The 25,748-nt window shown below is 39.0% G+C and overlaps 3 protein-coding genes across 4 annotated transcripts in view; 1 reads left to right on the top strand and 2 right to left on the bottom strand.

Annotated features, from left to right (window-relative positions):
- LOC121647963 (cyclin-dependent kinase 17-like) overlaps positions 1 to 11,439 on the bottom strand; it is a 28,485-nt gene extending 17,046 nt beyond the window's left edge. The window contains exons 1-2 of the mRNA XM_041997815.1: positions 11,091 to 11,439; positions 352 to 500 (exon numbers count right to left, since the gene is read on the bottom strand). Coding sequence (XP_041853749.1) covers positions 352 to 478 — 127 coding nt within the window. The 5' untranslated portion in view covers positions 479 to 500; positions 11,091 to 11,439. The remainder of the gene's footprint in view (positions 1 to 351; positions 501 to 11,090) is intronic.
- A 1,230-nt stretch (positions 11,440 to 12,669) lies between these two features.
- On the top strand, positions 12,670 to 18,246 carry ucmab (upper zone of growth plate and cartilage matrix associated b). The gene is made up of 5 exons (XM_041997326.1): positions 12,670 to 12,841; positions 13,026 to 13,088; positions 13,184 to 13,279; positions 17,519 to 17,617; positions 17,710 to 18,246. Exons 1-5 carry the CDS (start codon positions 12,784 to 12,786, stop codon positions 17,805 to 17,807), a joined length of 414 nt encoding a protein of 137 aa, XP_041853260.1. The 5' UTR covers positions 12,670 to 12,783; the 3' UTR covers positions 17,808 to 18,246.
- Positions 18,247 to 19,781: 1,535 nt separating this feature from the next.
- LOC121647680 (calcium/calmodulin-dependent protein kinase type 1D-like) overlaps positions 19,782 to 25,748 on the bottom strand; it is a 33,452-nt gene continuing 27,485 nt past the window's right edge. For both annotated transcript variants that reach the window (XM_041997325.1, XM_041997324.1), the window contains exons 8-11: positions 24,701 to 24,779; positions 23,928 to 24,015; positions 23,633 to 23,795; positions 19,782 to 21,607 (exon numbers count right to left, since the gene is read on the bottom strand). In XM_041997325.1, coding sequence (XP_041853259.1) covers positions 21,450 to 21,607; positions 23,633 to 23,795; positions 23,928 to 24,015; positions 24,701 to 24,779 — 488 coding nt within the window. In that variant the 3' untranslated portion in view covers positions 19,782 to 21,449. The remainder of the gene's footprint in view (positions 21,608 to 23,632; positions 23,796 to 23,927; positions 24,016 to 24,700; positions 24,780 to 25,748) is intronic.

Genomic DNA, 25,748 nt, shown 5'->3' with positions numbered 1-25,748 from the left:
TAAAAGTTACTATAAATATATCAATTTATACAATGAGGCAGTAATTCTAATAGAGGAAATGTGAGGAAATGCCTTATGGTGCATCACGTTGCACCTCTGGTTAGCCTCTAGAAACAGAAAATTAAGCCAAGGCTTGTTATTCCTGTAGCATTTTAAAGAATAAAGCATACCAATCTGATAAAAAGAGCATTATCCTTTAGAGCCATTAAATCACTCCAGAAATTCCTGTGTTTTGTAAAAGAATGTAGATTATAATAAGAAAGCAATCAAAAAGGGAATATAGATGAAAAACCTACCTTGGGACAGCACATTACACAAGTCATCATTTACAAACAAGCTGTGAAAGCTTACCACTGTCCTTCAGGCCGTTCTCTTCAATGGTCATCTGCTCAGCCAGCTCAGACAGAGACTCGTCGATGGTGTGGCTGCCTCGTAGCGTCTGACTAAGACGTCGCTTGAACCGCTTCATCTTTTCCATGGAGCTCTCAGGAAGGGGAGGCCTGATAGTGATGAATAAGAGGAAAAAATAAAAATGTAAGCCATGACAAAAGACAGTGATAAGAAATGATAGCGCTTGTGTTGGCTCCAGAGGAACGCTCTGTCTGTAAGCACTTTTGCTGACGCAGGCCTTGACATTTCACTCACTAGAATCAGCTGTATAAACTGCCTTTTACCAAAGCACCCCATCCACCTGTTGTCATGTTTCGCAATCCCGTGACATGCATAAAAATGTGGTTAGATCACCAGGAATGTGTCGAGAAGAAAGAGACCCAACCAATCAACACTGACGTTAATTATGACTCAGCTCGCTCAGGCACATCACTTCACATTTCTCCCCCTGGGAAATCATGACAGGTCGGTGAGAGATTCTTACGGGTGACTTTAGAGTGCTGTCCCTGCCACACCGAACTGTAAAAGCAAATCCTAAACCAGGGGGATTAGCAGCTGAATGGTGTAGGACTAGTCTGTGCCACAACGAGTCCACATCATACATTCCAGCTCCATTTATAGTGTGTGAGAGAGGCCGATTGTGAGAGTTTAGAGGCTGTGCGAATATGTGTGTGTATCTCAATATGTGCCAGAAAAATTCTGTGTGATAGCATGTGTACGGAGAGAAGAACGGTTTCCAAATAAAGACAGATAATGTTTGTAGATTACGAGCAGCCTCGCCCTGGGACCTAATGTAGAAACTCTGACTCTACTACTGCTGCAGATCTGGACATGTTTCTGTCTGTGATGCTAATGAGTACAACCAGACATGAAAACACCCAAGTGTTAAAACCCCCCCAGGGTTCACCCACTGTCAACTATTCTCTACAGACAGCATTTTGTCTTTTAAATATCATACACCTGAATACTGTCTTTACTCATATTGGAGATGTCCACATCAAGGGAAAATGATGGGGACAGTTGTACTTTCCCCAGTAATGCAGCTGTGATGTGTACTCTGACACGTGTGCTGCAAACAGGACAGAAGGTGGTGTAAAAAATGGAGTCAAAGCCACACCATTAAACAAACTTTTGGTGATATATTTTGAAATCACTGCATGCATTCTGTTCTGTATTTATTTCTCTGTGGGGAAAATGAATAAATAAATAAACTTTAATTTCAGAGAACACTAGAAAAGTTAATGATAAATCTGATACAGTAGATGTTGGCCAGTAATATAGGTCAACCAATACTAAAGTCTTTCTGTTGCCATTTTTAATGCATATTTAGAAGATCTGAATAATATAGGGTAAATGGAGATGTTAAAATAAATAAAAATAAACAAACAAAAACAAAAGTATATGTTTACTTGAGGTGTTTTAACTTGTAATGGGCATCAAGGATACTGGAAACAACTAGATGGTAGACTTAAATGACATGACTAACAGCTTACCGGTCCAACCTGGCAAACAACAATCTTACATGACTGTATTCCCAAATATGAAATAATACACCAGCTATTCCAAGAGATTAAATTCATTTCTGAAGAAGTGCTCTCTTATTTTCCCCTTGTGGATGTCCACCACAGTGATTGAATAGTAGGAGTTTTAAGATAATGTCTATTGAATTACAACCAGCTGCATCTTATGGGTGGTATTTCAATAGACACAATGCAGTCTGGTTTATTCACTTCAACACAGCCAAAGCACAGTTATCTTACTCACAGTTCTTTTATTGCTGCTTTTCAAAAGCGCTAGTCTGTCTTCATTGGTGTCTTCAAATTCAATGTTTGTTGCATAACGACTGGTTGAGTGGGTGCCCCAGGCCTGGGTTTGGGTCTTAACTTACAGCAATTTATTCTGCTTAATTTCCTTCAGGGTGAAACAAGTTATCTTTCTATCCATCTATCAACCTGCCTGATCTTGATGACTGATTTTAGTGTGAGCTCATTGACTGTCGCTGTGGAGGCTGACAGAAAATATTGGCTCAAATAGGCAAACCAGACTTAAAAACAGTAAAAATGCAGCACCACAATTTATATGTAATGTAGTCTATCTGGGACAAAAAAAACCCTGCAGTTGTTTACAGCAACTGGTATTTTCTTTTATGCAAAAAAAAAAAAGAAAAAAAAAGGGCTCATACTGATTTTCCAGAGGAAGTCAACCAGTTCGTTTTTACTCCACACAGCAGACAGCAGTGCCATTTGACTGAACTGGGCTTCAAGCCAATGCCAATGAGGACAGTGCAAAGCAAAATATTTATCAATACAACCTGACGATTAGACTATACAAACAAAATTTCACACAGCTCCAATTAGTTTTACAACGACAAGAATACTGAATGTGGAACATCCACTAAGTGTGATATGATGTGTTAATCACCTAAAGTGGAATTCCTAATGAACAGAGTACAACAGAGATGTATCATTTCTACTTTGAGAATATTCAGAAACCTTTTTGATTTTTAAGAACTAAAACCTAACAAAAAAAGAACAGTTATCAGTTAGTGTGCACATAACTAACATTTCATTTAGAAAATTTGGGGGATCCTGCAGCTTCTTAGGCAAAACAGATGGTGTATTCATAACTGCTACAGAGAATCTCACATTAGTGAGACCAAGGGGGATATCCAATTCTGGGGAAGCAGAACTGGAGTCCAACAGGGACTCTGTTGGAGTCCCAAGCACTTGCAGTGTAATGACATCTTATTAATTGAGACCATTGTAAAAGGCAGAGTGATATCAAACAATATTAAAGCCAGGTGATTCCATTCAATTAAGTACATAATAGCATCTTGAAATGCTACATGTAAGTGAAGACCTGATGGCACAGTAGTTGTGTTGAACTATTTTAGGCTGTTGACGCAATGACACACTGGCTTAACATTTTCCCTAAATATTCTCATCCTGCACTGTTTATCGCCTACATATATTCTTACTTTCCATCTGTTTTCTACGTCAAAACACAATCGAATTTTCCTGGGGCGGATATGAGGAAGAACAATTTTGATTTGATTGTCATAACAGCTTTAAATCAGTCAGTTCTGCCTCATGACACGTCAGCTCCAGCATGGGCGAGCGGTCTGTCATCTCCTGGACAGCTCAGTGAGTTACCTACTCTCCAGCTGAAGCCTCACACACTGCCAGAGGAGAAAAAGGAACACTTAAAACTCCTGATTACCAAAATATATGTAAAAAAAAAAAGCCCTGAAAGAGGGAATTCACTCTATAAGACCTTGATCATCCGAAAGTTTGCAAAATTTGCTTTCTGTGGGAGAATATCTGCCGCATTTTCTGAACATCTGTGTAAATTAAAATTTCAGTAATCCATAAACATATGTTCATCCACTTCCCACTAAACTGAGAAAAGACTTCCAACTATATTTTTTATATAAAGAATAAACACCTTTGTTAACTCCAAAAATTATTTCAGCTTCTTTTAATTCAGTCAAGGATTTAATCAGAAAAAGAACTTATAGGTTAATCAACAATAACCACAACTGTTAGTTGCAGCCCTACTGTAATTCTGACATCACTCTGAATGGCTAAAATACTTGGTTGTGTTTACAATCAATGAGATAAGCTGAGACTGTTCGTTGTTGCTTTTGATCTCTCTTTGGATTTTCTATTGTGATATTCAGAATCTCCTATTAAGTTATGACTGTAGATCAGGAAGCACACCTCATAAATAACCAGGATAAAAACTCAAATACAACAGATAAATCAATTTTTTTTAGAGTTCTGAGTGGAAACTCTAATGGGGGAGTGGGGGGCAGATGTGGATGCCTGTGCATCCATATCTGCTGCCCAATGCTCCTGCTCTGGGATCAAATGTGAAGCTTTGGACGAGATTTCTGTTCCAAGCTTTATCCCTGCTCCTGTAAGTAGGCTGGTTTGAGGGCTGATCTCAGATCTGCTGGGGGATGGCCAGGAGTTAGGAGGAGGAGGAGGAGGAAGACAAGAAGTAGCTGAGGGTGGTGGGGTGTGTAGAACAGAGGGGTCCGAGCGTTGTGCTGATTTGGGATTTGTTACCAAGGCAACCCCCCACTGCTTTTTCCATGTTGAAAATGCATTACAGGAGTCGGTATGCTGGCTGATTTCCCGATTGCCTCAGTCTTATGTCCCAAACAAGTCTGCATTTTCATCACCTAAGCTTGCCATGACATTTCTTTAACAAACAAACACATTTGTCAAGCTATATAGTAAATAGGAGATAGTAAGGTGACTGCAGCCACATGAAAGGGAGGGCTGATGGGATTGCACACTATAGACGCTGCAGTGGGGAGACAATAGCCATATGCTCTCTATAGACAGTCTTTTCTTTGCTGCAGCTGCTTGTGAGCAATGACTGTGTTGAAGATAAACAGAAAGCTACTAAAAGGCTCACTGCAGTGGTCGGTGCAATTGGTGCACTTCTGCAACATGAACTGCCACGTGGTAACTGCTGTCTGGACCACAAAGAAAACAGGAAAAAAAACCAAGGTCACAACCCATGCATGACCCCTGCTGTGTTCAGAAAACCTCAGAACGTCACTGCCTTCAGGATAATAGGGGCCCTAGAAAACACCTACCTCTCCTCCCCGGCTGCCTCCCTCACATAGAATTAGACAGAGAACAAGCGTGACAGTTGGCATGATTCACAGATGAGCTCAGCCTTGGGTTTCTAAAGAGCAGCCTTTTCTCAACCTGGCCAAGACAATGAGGACATGAGTGAAGGAGCTGGCTCCATTATAAGGGTCTTGCATAAAGGCAGCTTTGTGCAGAGTAAAAAGTGGACTTTTTTTCAAGAGATGAAGTGGGGTACTGCATGGTGCTGAGCATGGCAAGCAGGCAAGCATGCACGCCTCAGGTGAAGCTTTAACAGTAAAATTGTTTGATCATCACAAAGTGTGTCATGAAATTTGCTTTTTTTTCTGTCCTTACTGGCACATTTATCCTTTCACCCTGCTATCACACCTATCAGACGTGTCGTCTGTGTTCGGAAGGGTGAGTGCTGCTGACAGGTCAGTACTGATGTACAACTTGACACCTCAGCCAGAGCCTGCTGCTGCTGCTGCTGGAAGCCAGACCAGTGACGCACAGCCACAGATCTTACAGGCAATAAGATTCAGTGATGGCTGATTAACGCTGCTGCTATGGTTACAGCAGCTTGAATGACAGGCCTGCTCTTCTCTGAGCTAAAACTATAGCTCAAAATTACCTGCAGTCAGACAGTAGATGTACAGTTCTGCAGGTTGCTAATACATGCTATACTGAGTAAAGTTCAGCTGTAGCTTTATGATCCAACAAATGTATCCTCTTTGCTGTGAAGGTTATGCTTAGAATTTATTTCTTAATTAATTTGTTAAAAGAAAAAAAAATTATCTCCACTTTTTTTTTCTATTCCAGATTCTCAAATGTGGGAATTTGCAGCTTTTCTGCTTCTAAAATGTTGGGGGATTTAGGACTTTTGGTTTCATAGATATAATATTTCATTAAACCAATCTGAGACATCTTGATGAATAACTCACTTTTATAGACGAATACCTTATTCAAGAGCATATTTGAGAGATTAATCAATATTTATAACTATTTTTAAAACATAAAGCATACATTACTAATAACCCTGGGTTTCTCACAGGTATTTTGGTGCAGATGAAGGCCAGAAGCAAAGCCCTATACTAACTAAAAATCAGAAAAAGTGGAAAATTTGGCATAAAATTTAATATTAATCTTATGTGATCTTGAATGATTTATTAATTTTGGTAGCTCCTAAAATCCAATACTTGCGAGATACACTAAAATTGAAAAAGGAAACAAAAAAATCTGACTTGAAAAACAGAAAATAGGAAATTTGGCATTTTGAGTCAACTGAATGTGTACCTCAGTCTGTTCTGTGATTATCAAGGCTACATTTACTGCCTTATTTTTAACACCACCAGCTATTGCTTTATCTTTAAAAACAGCAACACAACACTATAAAGGTACTTAGAGATGACAGCATTTGCCACAGAAATCCCCAACATCTTTTTAAAATCATCCTAGCTGTTAGCTCACATACACCTGAGAGGTAAACTTTCCAGTAGAATCAACTTCTTGAACTAACAACACATTAAAGTTTAAAGAATGAAGCCACAATGTTTGAATGAAAATATCCTTAGCTCCATGTGCACTTCACATGATCATGTTTTGTGAATGGGATGAAAGGCCAGTATGAGTTGTGCCAGATAAACCAGCTGGGTTTAGAGCGGGGCATCAAGATCAAGAGATTTCATCTGGCAGACAGCAGATGTGCCAAGGAATATTTTTTTCAATCCAATCAGTTTTTTTTTCTTTAAGAAACATATGTGCTTGGCATCTATCTTGAATTTAAAAAAGATTAACAGATTTTAACAGAAATTTGTTTTGGACTAAACTCAATCCCAGTACAGACAGCTAAACAACTGGCAGCTAGCACATATCTTACTTGTTCCATGAGACAAGAATTTTATCCTGGATCCTGGAAATTGAACAGCTACATGGCACATCGGGTGTGTACTTATCACTATAAATATACAGTGTATATATGCACATGTTTTTAGAGATGCCTTTAATTCATTTAAGATAAAAGGAAGGGTGACTATTACAGCCTTCTGTTGTGCTAATTATTGGAGATAGCTGCTTATCTGATCCAAGCCTGACTCCAGTCACCTGTCCCTGTTTGTGAGCCCACCATTAGCATCAGAGAGAGCAACAATTAGCCTCCCCCTCCCCTGCTTTTCACACTCATCCTCGCTGCAGCAGCTTCTTCATGGCTATTAAATATGAACAACAAGCCAGGCCCTATCTATCTTAGGGCAGATGACAGGACATTGTTATCACAAATCAGCATCCATATCAAAGCCTTTGTGGCTGACAGGTACTGTTGTACATTACACTGCTTGATCTCATTTTTAAATGACTTTTTTCTGACAGTGTTGAAGCTGCACTTAAAGACTATTTACTAAATTACTTACTTTAGATCCAACTTGTACATTTTTACAACATACAGAAATGAATGTAGTAGTCTTTCAAGAATTAGCTTCTTTCTGTCTGATGTGAAAACTGGCTATTATGAGGCTTCAAGCTGCCACTTTGGGTTTTTAATTATTTTAAATGGGAAGTTTTGGTCCTAATTCTTAAAGTCTAAGCAAACATCTCAAATCACTTAGAATTTACATTATCATAGACTTTTGGCAAACTAAGTAGAGAAAAGAGGAAACTGCAAACTGTCACACTTGTAAAAACCAGCATCTCTAAAAACAGCTGCACATTTTAACTGTTAACTACAGTATTTCACTGTTAACAACTACACAAATCTCTAAGCAAGTTTGTTTAAGCTCACCGAAAATGTAGGTGAGTTAAAAAGAGACCAGAATTTATCATTAACTAGTTTTACCCTGTCTGATTAGAAAAATCTAGGCTTTGAAGCTAAACAAATCAAGGGTGATTTTTAATTTAGCTAATAAAAAGCCCCACGGATCCAACATGGCTTTTCATTAATTTAGAGATAAATTAATTATGGGTACATCACACAATGCATCTCAAATATGCATAGTTTTCCTGGCTGTAAAAACAATGGGGGGAATGAAAGCGTGCCTCAAAATAAAGTCCAGACAAGTGTTTGGACAGCACCAGCAAATCCTGCTGAGTGACAGGAAAACAGCCAGAAGATAGCACCTGTCTCAGACGCTGCTGCGAAAAATGACCACACACACACATGCAGAGTAAGTCATTTCTGCAGAAGCCGAGCAGGCTCTCATCCAGCTGGCTCCAGGCTGGATCGGCGTCTATAGCATCAAACGGCACTTGAATCAGACCGTAACAAAAAATCAGGGAGTGGAGGCAGCCAAACTTGCAAGCAGCATGTGTTTTGTGGGGCGTTAGCATGTGAGAGAGCCGAGTGCATGCTGGCATTAACACGGCAGAGAAAAGAGGAAGATTTCGTATTCATGGCTATCTATAGATAGGAGTGGTGCCTGCGACATAGCAGCTGCTCCCCGGAGAGCTGCAACACATTAACCTTCAGACAGCTGTCTTGGCCCACAGCTTTAACATGAGCTAATTCACAGTTGTGCTTTCATGATTTCTGAGGGCACACTTACATTCACTGGTTGAAGACTTACTCCAACCTATCCCTAACCTTGCAACTCTTCTTCATCTTAATATTTCAAATAAACATGCCCCCCCCCCCTAAAGGAACACAAGTCCAAATAAACAAAATGGTTTAACAGATTTTAGTCCCCACAACCATAGAAATACTCACAATCAATCAATCATACACACAACCCCAAACTTCTACATCTGTTTTCAAGGACAATAAATATCAACTCAGGATCAGTTAATTATGGTTACAAAAAAATCCAGTCTCCTCATATGAGAGCTCACACACCCCCTGCACACACCCATTCACATACTGGACCATCATGTGATCTGCACTGGAACTCAGGGGATCAGCACCGCGGGGCTACAGCTGTTTCACAGCGGGTCAGGTTACCCTGCCACCACCGTCCCCAAGGCCTTCACCAAGGGAGCAACCCAACATCAAACCAACACACACACAGTCCTCCAGCAGTTCCTTGCCCTCCTGCACGCATTGAACCCAACAGTGGGCGCTGCAAGCTCAAAACTGACACACTTTGGAAAGGTCCTCAGTAACACATATGCTGTAAGGAAGCTCAGCAGCTTGTGGTTGTCAAACTGAAACCTTCTCACAGGAAATCAGAGAAAGTTCTTTTAATCAGCCACCAAGAAAACAAAAACAGACTACAAACAGATGTAGATGTGGCTTTAACATGTCACCGGAACAAGATGTTAACAATATCAGAAACAGCACTGTCTTAAAAACAACTTACTGTTTGGATCAAACTTTGTTTAGTTTTTTTCCCTCTTATTTTAGACAGCTTTTCAGTAAATTCCTGTACAGTCACTATAGCAGACTGGTTCCTTGTGTAACACAAAGAAGCTCTGTATGAACACTAAAGAGCATCTAGTAAACCACAAACACTGTTTCTCCTTTTTTGCTCTAAAATTCAAGAAATTTTTATCAACGGTGCAGACTGATGGTAACCAAGTTTAATTATAGAGGCCCAGTAACTACATCTCAATTACCTTTTGGTGTTCAACACGTAAAATTAGATTAATATTCTATCATCCTCATTCAAAGCTGAAACTATGAGTTGCTAAATTAAATTCATCACATGAAAATTAATCAGCAACCGTTTTGGCTTCATGTGATGTTAACAATCAAAGGTGCTAAAACTTCCTTCTAAAATGTTCTTTATTTCAGGAATGTGACAGATTTGTACAAATTAGTTGATAAAGAAAATTACCCTGGTTGCAGTCCTTATTGCTGTGTATAGCCAGAAATATTTATTTTCAAGATGTAATTTTCTACGTATGTTTTGTAATCAAATACCAACAAAATTAGCAAGAAGCAAAAGCATGGAGAATCATGTCTTGTGCAAAGTAGAGCAGGATAACGTCATTACATTTATGATACTGCACAAGACTTGTTATGTGCACATTTATTATATACACACCCATCAAAATTTAGAGTATAGAGTTCATCTGCAGCTTAATGACTGTTACGGCTATCTCAGCTGTGTACAGTTTAGATGTAAACTTGTACAGAGGGTTTCAGTTCTAACTTTTATAGTCAAAGATGATAGTTGTTTACACTGAGGTGTATTTGATTTTAGTATTGAGTCCATACAATTATTATTAATCAGGGTAAAATCAAAATTAGAGATACATCTCAGCTTTCAAAGGCAAAATATCTTACTTGTCTCAAATATTTTAAATTAAAATAAACATTTGCATCATTGCAAAAGTTAGATTTGCATTGCTCTGCACTGACTGAGTTGATGTCAGATAAAGAAAATATGTAGATCTACATGTGTCTTCACACCAAAGTCATGTCTTCCTTTGGGACATCCTGCTCAGGTTAATTCCCTGTAAGAAGAAAACGTGAGTACAGGCATTAACTAAAAAGCTGGGGGTATTCATGGAAACTGCAGGAGACTTTCTCCAAGTGTTTCCTACGCAGGCTCCAGTCCAGGCCTTCATACAGCAGCTGAGACGGCTTAAAAGCTGTCCATGAGTGAGCTCAGAGACAGTCTGCGCAGGGCTCAGACTAGCTGCTCGTTTAAAAAAAAAACGTGGACCAGAAAGACAGGACATTTCTGAAATGTGGGTCACTGAGTGTTTTGGTATCAGCTATACATGATGATACATGCCAGGGCCGCCAGTAAACCCTTCCTTTTGCAACCCAACCTCATACAATTCAATGACAGCCACCCGCTGAGTGTTTGTGCAGCTCTCAGAGGTATAAAACAACAAATCCGATACAAATGTTTAACCGTGAACAAACTATTAACCCCTTTGAACTTAGTTAAGCAATCATTTGGGAACATGTAGCTAACCTATCTGCGTGTTTCAGTTAAGACTGAAGACAAACTGACACACTGAACAGGTCAAACTGCAAACGGCTGCATTCAAACTGAAGCTGTGAAATAAACATTGCTACATCGTTCAGTCGACTCAAACCAGGCTTCTTGACACGTTTCTGTTCTTCGAGCGGCTCTAACTGGTGCTTCGTTCGTTGTTTCGTTATGGTCAATTCACATGAACTAACACACATTCAGAGAAAATATGAAAACTCACCAGAAGCGATTAACCCTGCTCCGACCGGAGTCCCCGACCTCGCAGCTTCTTCTCAGGCCGGACGCCGTCTTTCTCTCCGCGCGTGAAACAAGAAATAAAGCACCTACTGCTTCTTTTGTGGTTTCTGTGTGGTCGCTACTTTCTGTTCGGCGCTGTCGCCTATTTCCGCAGGGCTGCAGCGTCCAGCAGCATGGCTTGTTCTTAGGCTTTAAAGTTTCTCTCGCAATTGAAATTAGGAAGCGCTATCGTTGGGGTTTCCGTCGTTGAGAACATAGCAGAGTGAGGGACGGTGGTGATTACTGGTTGATCTGTCCTCCCTGCCAGCTGACGCTGCCTTCTGCCACCACACCGTTGAGCTCCCGAGGTATCATCGGGGAAACAGCGACACCTAGCGGTCGGAACGGAGAGGAGACAAACTGGAGGTCAGCACGGCCCCACAGTGACTCCTAAGGGAAGAAATGATGAAGTTCTCCACATTTACGTGAAAATATTTCACAACAAACCTGAGTCTTTGGCAAACAACAGGCAAATTCACACAAAAGTGGGACATAACAGAGTTCATTTGATGGGAGGAGGCAGCATATGTTACTCCTTGTTTGTGTCTAATAATCTATGAAAACTGACAAGTAGGCACACAGTGGTGCTTTGATTGTTGCAGTATGAAATGATTCATAAGAGGAACAAGTCATTGATTAAGAAATAAACTGTGTTCAAAATTAAAGACTATATAATAAGATATCTTTAATATAGGACTATTGCTTTATTGGATAGGTTCTCATATAACTTCAAATTTTATGAGAATATGTTAAAGATTTTGAAAAAGTGGCACATTAAAGTCAGTATCCTAATTTACTTCAAATTTGATGTTTAGTTTGTGCAAATGCAAATATCATCCTCAATGCAAAGAACTTTCCACATTTACCTGAGCAAAAAAAATCTCTCTCCCTGCACACCTTCTCAAACTCTCCATCCAATTTCCTCTCACTTCCCAGAGCAAGAATCCCCACCACCTTGGATATCTCCGTCAAAACAATTTAAACATTCACTCTTTTCTGGGGCACAGCCAGAGTTCACCTTGGAAAAAAGTCAAGCAAACACAAGGCTGCATACTTTCTGGCACAATTTTATTCAGAGCAGAGAGAGTGGCCTTGTTGAGGGGGCCCATTTCAGCTTCATGTGGAAAAGAGACATCTGGCAAGGAACCCTGTTCTAGCTCTATACTCCAGTTGATTTTGATCAAATTCAGAATTATTCTTGTTCCTCATCCATCTTCTTCATGACAAGTGCAGGAATAACTCAGACAAGTGCTCCATACTCAGCCTCTGTTTTTCCCCATTTGACCACAGAAACAGGCTCTCACAGGCTTATACTGCTGTGCTAAAGGTACATGTTGCAGGTCGATATTGGGTATCAATATGGATTACTTTAGTTGTCACTAGAATGGCTGAAAAAAGACCCAAAAAATATTTATTTAGTCAAATTGAAATCCTCAGCACCTGATCACATGGAAACCCTTTCGTGGTGTTTGGATTCAGCTTCTTATCAGATCTACATGGTCACTCCCTTCCTTCCCTGACAAGCAGTCCATGTTGCTGCAGGCACTCCAGCCCACCTCTCACATACGTCTTTGTCACCTCTCTCCTTTCTGCTCTCCTAAAGTACTGGCATTCTCAACATTTCAGACACAGTTAAGATGTCTTGGACCTATGCAACTCTCCTGGCTTTCCTCACTGTGCTACTTGCACTTTCCTGTGAGTCTGATACAGGAGTTTTTTTTTAAATCTAACCTGCATGTAGATTTTAATTTCTACAGTATCTTATATAAAAAGTGTAATATTAGCCTATTATTTTTCTTGCATTTCACAGAAAGGTAAGCATGACAACATAAGCTCTGTTTATTAATTTAGATCGCTCACATTTTGTCCTCAAACGCAGTGTCTCCAGAGGCCGACTCTGCAGCTGTGCCCAGCAGCACAAGCAGCGCTAAAGATCCGCAAGGTGAGAAGCCACATCAGCTGCATTTTTTCAACCGTGCATCCTCTGTTTTTATCCCTTAATGCTGTCAGATGAACCACCACCTGCTTCCACTGCAGGTCCCCTGCGGAGGATCTTCATGAAAGAGGCCGATGCCTCAAACTTCTTTAGGAGACGCAGCAGACGTGCTGTGAAATCTCAGGATGAGATCAACGGTGAGTTCACCCACGAGTTTGTTTGTGGCACGTAGCTGCGGTCTGGCCAGCAAAGCTGTGTGGGTGTATGTGATTGCAGACATCTGTGTGTTGTCCTGGTCATTTCCTTATAAGTTAAACTGAGTTTAGTAAAAATATATATTTACTTTTACTAAACTTACCACTAATTTTGTATTAATGCTAAACAATGAGGACAACTGTTTAGTTTATGATCTTACACAGTTGTCTACATGACTATCTTTTAATTTGTTTTTAATTAAAATAAATCAATCTACTGCAGAAAGTTTTATGGTTTTAGTCCATGTAAAAGAATCCGATAAAGTCAATAAATCCTAAGGTCCTGGTAAAGGTTTGCATATTTGAGAACTTTATAGAAAAATTCTCAAATCTCAGAGTTAATTATAGGGTTGGTTGCTGCCCATGAATTAACAATACATGGAACAGTGACAGATTAATTCCCTTTTCTATATGAAGTCAAATCTCTGCCATCAGTAAGAGATGAAATTACCTGTTAAGATTAAAATCTTTTGCTGCCTGACTGCACAGTGAACCAATATGTTTACTGTGGTCTGTGGTAGCCTGCAGATGTTGACTGTATTCTGAAGTTGGCCTAACCACAGACCACCTCAGTCCTTTTCCTCTGCTGCAGAAGGAGCCAAAGGGCAACATGGAGCTCACACACACCAGTCCACATCTGTCAGCGTTCCTCTTTACAAGCATCCACATACTGTACAATGTTTGACATTCTCAAGTGAGTTAATAGTGCTGTTTTTCATACAGTTGTGCCAGCGGGGAGGTGAGAGCACACACTGAAGCTGGTGAATTGGAGTTGTGTAACATGCCATGTGTCTGATAACAACATGACACGGTGTAGTTAAAGGAGGGATAATATGACCACAAAGCAGTGAACGGACAGAGATGGATGACTGAGTGGGTGAGCAGTTGGGAGTTGAATGTGGAATGTGCCAACACTCAGGCAGACGGGTCAGAAAAGAAAATGAAAAAACACATAAAAAGAGAAAAACAAGTTGCTCATTTTTGAACAGCCTCTCCTGCAACATCCAGACAAAAAAGTATCTCTACTGAAGATGACTGCAATTTACAAAGGGAAGTATCTGAAACAAGCATCAGCTGTTTTAGCTGGCGGATGAGCTAATACACAACATTAAGGCAAACTTTTTCACATCCACATTACAACATCCGAATCCAGAGCAGAGCAATAAGCAGGTTAATGTGGTCATATTTGTTACATCTAAACGCAGAAAGATTGCACAAATAGTTACGCTACTGAGGTGTAACCTCGAAGTTCACCTATAAATCTTGTTCAGTCACATAATTTACAGCTCGTGATTTGAATTCCCAGAAAGAGACTCAGCCCTCAGTTCAAGCTCAAACTTGAGCTGTGAAGGCTGAGAGAGGTCAAAGGCTGTAACCTTAATTTGAAAAGGTTAGCATTGCCATCCCAAACCTTTCCTCTCCCAGCTGATGTTTTTTTTCTGCTGTTGCTACAGTCAGCCAGTCACTGACAACTGTGTCAAAAGAAGTTGGGGCTGTGTAAAACACCAATACATAGCCTAATTTTATACATAGTATATACATAATTATATTCATAATTTTATAACTGAATGTCTCACAGATCTTGTTTTTCCTGTAATTACAAGCTAAGTTATTATATACATAGATGATGACTGAGTACATACAGACTTTGACAGACTGGTGAACCCTCCCTTTGTTTCTTTTTTACCTTTTTCTGGAAAAAAAAAACAAGAACAACTATTTTCCTATTTATTTAATATGTTTCTATAAATGTCAATTTATTTTGTGCAGGATGTTATTTACCAAATAACTCCCTAGTGAATGAGTTTGAAGCCACTGCATGGTGGTGTGGCAGTTAGCACTGTGACAACAGGAAGCTTCCTGGTCCTGACTTCAGCTGGGTCCTCTATGTGTGAAGTCTGTGTGTTTTCCCAGTGCATGCTTGGGTGCTCTCTGGTTTCTTCCTCCCACAATGAAAAAAACAAAAAACAAAAAAACATGCTTGTTAGGTTAATTGGTGTTTCTAAGTTCTCCCAAGGAGTGAGTGTGAGCATGACTCTCTGTGTTGGTCCTGCAATGGTCTAGTCACCTGTCCAGGATATACCCTGCTCCTAGGCTTGTACTTGCCCACTCACTTTAGAGATGTCAGACGACACATATTAAGGCAAACCTATTGTTGGATATTGGGTTAGTAGCACCATTTGTGAGCATGTGAATTTGTAGCATTACTTACATTCCCAAGTGTAATGAAAATAGTTGACTGCCGTAAATGTTCCTCATGTCCACACTGGCCCTTCTTACAGTGACCCTGCTGTTAATGCTGGAGAACAAAGATAACTCTTTTTATTCTGCATAAAATACATTCTTGAGTTTAACTGATGTGAACTTTCAACAGTCCTAATTACAGAAGTAAATACAATATACAATTGCAGTAGATTTAGGTATTATGCAGTTTACTTCTTTGCTTCACTGTTTTTGGGACTCGGCATGATGTAAGTTTTTTTCTGTTTTTGTTTCCTTTTCTTTGACTTTTTAATTTCTAACGATGCAGTGTGTGCAGTCAGAAGCAAATGTTCAGTAGGACTCTGTGAGTCTGAAAATATCCAGAACATTTCTCCCTCCTTTCTCATACTTCCAGCTGTTGATGCCACAGAAGCCACAATATAGCTGACACATTAAAAACAAAAAGTTAGAAATACTGATTCAGCTATGTAGGATTTATTTGACTTTACTATTTATGCTGTTTAACTGTTATTCTACTAAGTACATCTTTAATTGTCAAAACTGGTTTAAAAATTTGGTTTCTTTTTCTGACCACAGGTTATTTTTAGCCTCTTGCACTTAATTTGAGCATTTTGATTTTATGGTAATTTATTCCTCAACTCCGTTACAGTTTAGACACATTTATCTAATTTATATTCAACATGTGTAGCTCCTGGTGGCCATACAGGTTTACATGTTTCCTTAAAACATATAATGATCCAGCAATAGACAGCATTGTCTAACAGGGGTTAGTCCTATTAGCATAGACGGCATATGAGATGTCCACTTACCGTCAGTGGTGTTAGCCACTGGCCTGTAAATAGCTGTTTAGGAGCCTTGAGTTCATCATTTGGTCATCACCATGTTGTTCTTTTGGAGCCAGAGGTGATCATATTTAGACGAGAACCCAAAGGTGGGGAAATTTGAAACCTAACTGGACAGTTATATTCGTACTTGAGGCCCAATTGTTCACGATGAAGATATTTTCAAAGAACTGCCACTTAAGAAGAAGTTAAGATGGCTAATGACACCATAATGGGTTGAGGGAGAAGGGATTGGCTCCGTTGTTAATGAGAGAAATTGCTGAGCTTTGAATGGACGTTTGTCAAGTTAAAGATGTTAGCAGTCGACCATACACTACACCTCAGTTTCAACAACAACAGTCTGTACAATACTCCACAATATTTTTGATAGTCATTGTTTCTCATTATTCAGTTAAACTAATTTACAGTTACTGTTACTGTTTTCTACAAACTGACTAGTCTACTTACCAGTGCAACATTTCCAGTATCTGCCAACTGGGATGTGTGCTAATAAAGGTTTTAACTATTATAACTTTTTAATTGTCTGCTGTAACACTGAATTTCTATGGAATCAATATCTGTTAAGTATAATACCATTTGTGGTATTACACTTCAAACACTTGGCATCAGCTTCAGATACTTTTTTTAGAAAGTCTTTTGCTCCACTAACTTGTAACAACATGACTAATTTAACTGTCTGGATATCAATCAGGTCAGATTATCCAGTACATAAGAAAAAAGCAAGAAGATGACCAAATGTCCAAAATCTCACCATATGTTTATTTCTCAAAAATTCAGTTTTTCATCTTTCATAATACTTTAAGCATCTCATGAGAATTAGTTTTCATTTTGTGTTCTAGCAGCTTCAGAATAGCATTTTGTTGAAAGTATGATATGCCTGTTTTTTATATGGTATGGTAAAATAAGTAAATGACACCTTTAACTTACATCCTTCATCTAACAAGAACTTTCTCTAAAACTTACAGTCCTTTTTTTAAACTTCTATACTTAAAAAACACGTAGCAGCAATTTAAAATGTTGGTAAATTTACACCCTGTCTGATTTGTCTGTGGCCAGTAGTTAACTTGACATACTGCACAGAGCTACTGAATCTAAAATTTCCCTGCTGGTTTTGCAGCTGAGCAGAGGCAGGTTTTGGCTGCAGATGAACGAAAGCGAGAGTTTCACGAAGAGAACAGGAATGAGTTTGAGAGTTACGCTGAGGAGGAGCATGATGGTATGTAAACCTTCCATATGCGATGTCGCTGAGAGGAGAGTTCATTCACTTAACAAGCTCATCCATTCATTGAAATGCTTCTGAACTTCCAGAGCAAGACGAGAGGACCAGAGAAAGCACCGAGCAGTGGAGGGAGTTCCACTATGACGGGATGAATCCCCCCCATGAGTACAACCGTCAGTCCATCTGAGACGATGCAGCAGTAGTAGGAGGGATGTGATGATACAAGCTGACAGCTGCCAAGCTTTAAGGAGTAAAACATTGTTAGCTATGCTTTTCTCTTTTAAGACTTTAACTCCTGCAGTTAAATCCAAATGAAATATTTTTAAGGAAAATTGTGACTTTTTCCCCTTACTTTGTTGGCTTTAAAATAAGCCTTGAAGTTTCCTCCAACGTCTATTTATTTTCTTTAATGTCAATATGAGAAGCATTGAATTAGTAATACTTCTTGTTACCCCAAAATATAACTGATAACATGACTAATATATCTGTATTTATGATATTTTTAACAAGTATTAATACTATTCTGTTAAAATAAATTATATTAAATTAGATTTTTCAAGTAGGATTGAAATACCAGAAACTTTGTAAAAAGGCTAAAATAATTTCCCCAAACCCATGCAGCTTTTAGTTCTGCTCGATTTGTCTGATCTCACATTGAACACAGTGAAACCGGTCATTTATTACAAAACTAGAATACATAGAGTGCATATTTTTGGCATTCTTTGCAGAAAATGCAAAAGAACAGTGGTCTGTGAAAGCTTGCAAGACCTTTTTGATTTCATATTTCTATCTAAAGCTTAGAGAGATTTTCAGACGAGATTAGCCAGTAAAACCAGTGTGACAAAAATGTTCTGTTTGGTCATTCTTTCAATGAGGAAGTGAAGGTTCAGCACTTCTGCTTTAGAGGTATTTGAGCCAGTTACTCTACAGCACAGCTTCACCCCTGATGTTAGTGAGTTGACCTACTCAATTCAGAGAGAATTTGATTAATTTTCTTACTGCGTGACACACCATTTCTCAAGATTCCCTTCACAGATCAATATCCTGACATTTAACTACTAGAATTTTCTGGAATGATTAAGAAGTCATTATTCCATTAATAATAAGCCAGACAGCCTGGTCCACATACTGCAAAACAGGCCCTAACTATGACACACCACATTTTATTGATGAGATCTTTTTTTTTTTTTCTTCAAACAAAATGCTTTTTATTCAGACATAAAGTTGTATTTCAGTTTCATTTGCCTTTTAGACCTGCAATGAACTCCATTGTTATAAAGTGCTCTACTGATGGAGTGGGCTGAAACTTTAACACTAACCAGTGTGAGGAAAGCTTTTGCTTGCTCAGAAGTTTCCCAGTGTTTGTGACCTCCCTGAATATTCTACACTTTAATGAAGCACTAAATTCAAACCATTTCTTATACAATCTGCATATTAATTGGTGGAGACCAAGCTCTTTAACTAAGCTGCAAACATCAAAACCCTTTAAGACCGCTACTTTGAGAGGCTCACATTGTTCTGCCCTTTCTTTTGCAACACTCAAACTATTATATTTTTGTTTTATTTAAGTTGGTTCTCTTCATTTGCTTACAGGATTTGTAGGACATTTTTGATTAGGTTGTAGGTCAATTTCATGCAGCAAATAAAGGCAATTTGGATTCACAAACTTTCAAGCACCACGTTCATCTTAAATATTATTTTAGAGAAATGAAAATTATTTGGGATTATAGAGGGGTAGAGATGCACAAAAAGGTCCTGTCACTTATAAAAGACCAAAGGGAAAACCATAGAAATCAGGTTAAGTTGTTGAACTGATGAAATAATGCTAAATATGCTATTCGAGTTATGAGGAGAGCTCTGCCTCCCTGGGTTTAAACATGAATAGATGCTGTTATTTTATAGCAAGCAGTAGTATTAGTATGTATAGGCTTGTGTATTTTCCATATACTTTAAGTAGTCTGTGCAAACTGTACCATGATATTTACTCCCTGTCAAAGTAAAATAACATGCAAACAGGCCTGTTGTTTTTATGTGCATCCACAAATTCAGAACATTTCTGAAACATGTGTTTCATGCAAACTGACACAATTTCAGTAATTCATATTTTGCTTTCTTTTGATGAATTGAGTCAACAAAAATAAACACACAAGACCCAGGCAACCATTGTACAGCTTTGTATTTACAGTAAGTAGAGGTTTAAAATCCATTTTAATATTCACTACATTTCTTTAGATGTTTAAAGGTGGCAAAGCCCTCAACATTGGGCATGCTTTTGTGGAGCATCCTTTTGTATATATTTTTTTCCTTTTCCCACATTCATGTTGTGTGATTGTAATTAAATAGAAGTACCACAGAGAAAAATACAAAGACAGATCCCTTTTCTTCTCTGTGTGGAAGCCTGTAGAGAGCGAGTGGGAAAGAGAAGGATAAATAGTCTTTCTGCTAAATTCAACAGGCTGGTATGAAAGCACAGTGATTAAACACAGAGCAACTGAGCTGTTCCCAGAGCAGCCACTTCATGAGCGGAAGCAGAGCACGATATTTAAATACTCAACTGTACACGACTGATCTCACCGATCTGACTCTGCAGTGGGAGTGAAAATCACCAGGAAGCATTTGCATTCATTTGTCTTTTTATAATTTGACTACAGACATGAATGCACACATTACTGGTGAACACTTTCTTTACATCCAAATATAATTCAAAATGTTTAAAGGTGAAAACATTGTGTCAGGAATAATGAGTTTAAAGAACTTAAATATCAGTCCCAAATGGCTCATTAGGAGTATATCGCATGCAGTTTTTGGAGGTCTTAACTTTTCAACAATTTGAATGGAAAAGCAGTGTCTGATCATGCAGAAGTGTTTGGTTAGCTTCATGTTCATGTCCCTGTAAATCCCTGAGAACTGGTCATAAAGCAACAACCCGTGGCGCCCTCCTGTGGTCCAGGAAACCTTCACAGTAATGCCAAAATGAATTCTTCAAATAAAACAGCAATCACAAGGTAACAACTATTAAATATCACATCCTCATTAGACAATGCAAGAACTTGTAGTCCAGTCTTGTGGTACATTTACAAATGATCCCAAGTGGTACTCTTACAAAACTCATGATATATAGTAAGAAAATAAATATTCCAATACATAAGTGCAATCCTCTTTGCAATCTCCGTGATTTATGCACATCATCCGGTTTAGTTTTGACACTCCTTATGCTACAAAGCAAAGACAAAACACTGACTGTCAAACTGTTGGAAGTTATGACGCTGTGAGCCATTGCAGCAAATACCACAGAAAATTAACTAGAGCTGTCTGAACAATAAGAAGTTCAGAGTGCAGGTGATCACAATTATTTACCACAGCTTGAAGCTTATATTTCACTTGCATAACATGACTCCACACAACAGTTCCAGGCAGGATATTTACACAAGGCATACAGCAGAATGTCCCATTACAGTCAAAACTGACAGCAGCTTCGATGAAGTTCCCTTTGGTGTGGCATCTCCCAACGACAGCTGTTCGTATGGCTGCCAGACAACAGTCATCCTGATAAATAACAATTTCAGGTGAGTCTCTGCCCCCTCTGTACTTCCAGGTCTGTATGACAGTGGGAAGGGAAGCAGGGGGTGCCACGCTGAGCCATGCTAAATGGAGCCAAACCAATGCTCCTCAAATTCCTCCCGTGTTTTGGCAGACACAGATGGGAGGCAGCGGGATGGTCAAACTGGGCGACGACTTTGAATAACGAGGCCTGGGGTAGGTTTTTTTCCCTGTCCCCCTACTCTCAAAGCTCTGTGGTCTCCCAGCTCACCTCCCGCGGAACCTGGCGTCATTTAGTCCCAGTGTGGATGACAGTAACGGTGGAGGGTCGCGGCCGGGGCGGCTCAGCCACCGGCAGAGGTTCCTCTTGTGTAACGGCAGAGGGTGCACAATCAGAGTCCTGATTGTGTACTTTAATGGCAGATGACAGAGGAGCTATGGGAGGACCTGTGAGAAAGAATGTAGTTTTAGTGAGGGGTTAAAAACCTGAAAATATGCTCTTAATTACTGCAAATAAATCAATTTGCAAGGCATTACTGGTTGTTTGAATAACTTATACAAAACAACTCTGTAGTTTTTGTCAACATAACAGCAAATGGTGCAATACCCGACCATGTATTAATACTACACACAATTATACATTTCAACTTTGTTTTGATCTATGGTACCAGGATATAAGCTGAACCAATTACAACGATAAGAAGTCGAAAACTTCACATCATTCTCAAAAAAAGTCAGAATCTAAACATACAGAACAAAAGCAACACATCACATACACTCCAAATGTGAAAATGTGTGCACAGCTAAAGCTAACTGATAAAACAAAAACCTCAATACTATATAAATTAAAGAAAAACATCTCAGTGATGCCAAGAAATGTTAAAACCTTTAAACCACGAGATATGTACCATAAATAGCTTCCTCAGTCTATAAAAGTGATGCATTCAGGAATTTGTTTAAAAGTTTTTTTAAAATATTTTTCATGCTACACTTGGTTATGCCTGTAAAAGAACATATTTTTCTAAATTTTGATGCTTATTGAACTTTCAGTGATTTTAAAAAAGTTTCATTACACAACTGTAGCAGCGTAGCCATGATCAACTCAAGAAAATACGCAACCTTTTACTTCACCTGAGGGAAATGGTCTGGATATTGACTGTCATATAAGATGCTGCACTGCACAAAATTCTGCAAGTACTCAAATAATTACAGTTTTACTGTAAAAACATGTTTGGCTACAACAAATCATATCAAACTTAGAAATGTGCAGTCATAACATAATGGTAATGGATGGGAGAAGTTGCAAATATTACAGTCAAACAAAGAGCAGAAGTTTCAGCTGCAGAAGAGGTGCAGCAGCTATGCAGAAGACAAGTTTGAACAGTGCTGTCTACTGCCATGACCTATCTGATTCCTATAAACAGCTGATCACATGACAGATTAACCCACTGTCAGTTCACACTTGTGCCGAGCTAGATACATGTGTGTCACTAGATGTGACCAAGTCAGACCACAGTTGTGTGTTCTGTTGAAATGTTACACCCATGACAAAGACATGTTCTGCTGTTACCAGAATAATAGTGGAATCATGTCTGAAAGAGGCTTACAGTAAATGATAAATTGCATTAACACATAAGAGCCCGACATGACATATTTGTCACATACAGTTTCTGAGATATTTTGCTTCAATTTATGGTATAAACTTAGCTCAAAGCTCAAAATCCTGTTGAACACAAACTGATACTTGTCTTCTTTCCCCTAACAGATACCCAGAGGCAGAAAACCACATTATATTATTTATAAAATATCACATGGTAATAAATGGTAGATATCCCCCCCAAAAAATGTTAATTTTTTATGCTTTGTTACGTTTTGTTAAAGGGCTAAATAAAGACCTCATATTGAGAAAAATTGGACTTTTCTTACCATTTTATTCATTGGTTGGTCCTTAGAGGGTTAAAATGGACTCAAGTATAAAGTAGGAATCACTGCAATGGCTTAGAAACACATCTGAAAATCTGTGTCAGCTAATATATCTTGTTGCTACACCCCCTAATCACCAGGCAAAAATCTACCAAGAAAGAAAACCCACACACATGCAACAACCTCCTTTGTACTGAGGTCCATAAGAGGTTGTTGGTAGGAAGTGCCATAGATCATTGCAAACTGATACAAAATCGGAAAACAATAAGCAAAAATGACTGCATCCTGTAGTTTACTGACATTTTAGAACTTTCTGGAAACTTAGTTTTTGAAGCAGTAACATGCTTTATTTTAAAAAATGGTTAGTAAATAAGTTGATTATCTCTTCACATATGGCTTAGGAAATGTGCTAATCCTTTTAAATATCATAACTAAATGTCACCAGAAAAGTGTCCAATTAGCTTAACAGACAACCCAGCAGAGTAAATGCTCAGCAGAGCTCTGTGTTAAACCTTGAACATAAATGTGTTGGTCTGAAGTGTCACTCACAGTTCTTCAGGGAGAGTGGAGCGCAGTCCACAGATTGGCTCTTGGCTGGAGCTCGGCTCTGAGGGCTTGACATAGAGTTGGAGCTTTGGATGCTGCTGCCAAAGCTGGTGCCCAGCTGCAGGCGCCTCATGTGGCGGATCACAGCAGTCGCATTAAACGCTTGCTGTACAGAGAGAGGAGAGTGGGGACAAAAGACAAATCATGTTTTTTGATCCAAAAATTAAGCAGCAAATAGAGTAATGTATGTTTTTTTTAATTACTGCTAACCAAGAAAGCCTAAGTTTCACATGCTCACCCTCCATTTACTTTTAGCAAAGTTTTTTCGCATCTGTCTGCTGACTGATTCATGTATGTTCTTGCAGAGAGCAGTGTCTCCAGCAATCCTGGGGAAAAAAAAGACATGAAAAGTCAGCGTTTACACATACCCAAGCAGCATTACCCAGGTGATTGATCTCTGCATCTGCCATGCCTGAAGAATCATCCTCATGCTGCTTTATTTGCTGCTTTCATTTATTTTTATTTCTGCTACACCTGCGACCAACGGACTGCTGTTTTTGCAGGAGTAACTGTCAAATTTATCATAATATCTCTTAGTGAAACCTTATCAGTGAAAGCCATCTCCCTTCATTATGACACCTGTTACTGATATCTGTTTTAGATGGACCACCTGCCTACGACCCAAACCAACCATTACTGCCAAACAGACTTGCTGCCACCTCAGCTGGAGACAGCAACCCACGCCAGCTTGCTCTCATTAGCGCTGACACAGACCAAGGAAGACATCCCAATTGTTCATTAAAGATTCCACATTCTTCAAGGATCCTTCAGCAGATCAGCCACTAATTGGAAGACATTTATTCAGCAGATTTCTCTCTGAGGGCTTGCAGTGCCCAGCAGAGGTGGGCTCGCGGCTCGGAGCCATGGTGACAGATGACAGTGGGAGGACAAGCTCTCCATGAAAAATGCTTAAGCCTGACAATCTGCGTCACGCTGCTGTGTAATCGCAGTGCAATGTGTGGTTCCCTGTGATTGTCTGCTTGTGGCACAGTGTGGTGATGAGGTCCTCACCAGGGGTGCTGAAGAGCCTGATCACATGTGAATCTCTTCTCAGGGTCCTTCTCCATTAGGCAGCCGATGAAGTCTTTGGCTGAGGAGGGTAATAAAGTGAAGAGCACATCAAGTTGAGAACAGGTTCAAAAGTCTCCAGCACTCAAAGATTTAAACTATCTTATGATTTATATTATATGTCCTGCACCCCTGCAGGACTGGACAGAGAAGAACTGTGGGGTTATAGAAATTATTCTTGAAATGTACCTCTACTTATAAACTCAACACAGCTTTCTTCTCCTTTTGAATATATACAATAATATAAAGAACTTCTTTAAAAACATTTTATTATTGAAATTTCCATGCAAATAAATTATTTAATTAAAATATTAAATATTATAAGACCTTTTAACATCTCTTCTTCTTATAAATTTAGAAAATACTGCAGCAGCAGGAGATTTTAAATGTGTTAATTGCTGCTGCAGAGAATGAAATACATGGTCACTGCTGAATAAACCAGAAGTTAAGTGACATAACATCTAAAAACTGAATATGTTGCAGGTTGTTTTCAGTCTCCTCAGCCGCTGCATCGTAATCCACTCATGCTGATGTAAGCTGGAGCAGAGCTCCAAATGCGAGTCGTGATTATCTACTGCAAGAATGATTAGCACTGTTACTTTCAGGAACACTTAAAAAAAGCCCCATTTTCCAATGACACCAAAATGCCATAAAAAATACATAAATAAATAAAAACATGCTAAATTCGGGCCCTGTTAGTTTAGAAATGTTTACACAATTGGAATATAGAAATAAATAAATGTGGACCTTATAAACAAAATAAAAAGTGGAAATAAATGTTTAAATCTATATTTAAATAAATATTTATCTCAACAATCTGCCCAACCTTCATTAACCTTTTCTTCATTGGGTTGTTTATGATTTCTGGTCCTCCATATTGTTGCAGTGATCAAAATCAGCAACAGATTAATTAGATTTTTTAAATCTTTAACTGCATCCATTTAAAATCAGAGGTGACGTATACACAGGAAGTGAGGCCGTAAGTCAGCAA

Source organism: Melanotaenia boesemani, chromosome 10, assembly GCF_017639745.1.
Source record: "Melanotaenia boesemani isolate fMelBoe1 chromosome 10, fMelBoe1.pri, whole genome shotgun sequence".
Lineage (NCBI taxonomy): Eukaryota > Metazoa > Chordata > Actinopteri > Atheriniformes > Melanotaeniidae > Melanotaenia > Melanotaenia boesemani.
This window is presented reverse-complemented; position numbering and strand designations above follow the sequence as displayed.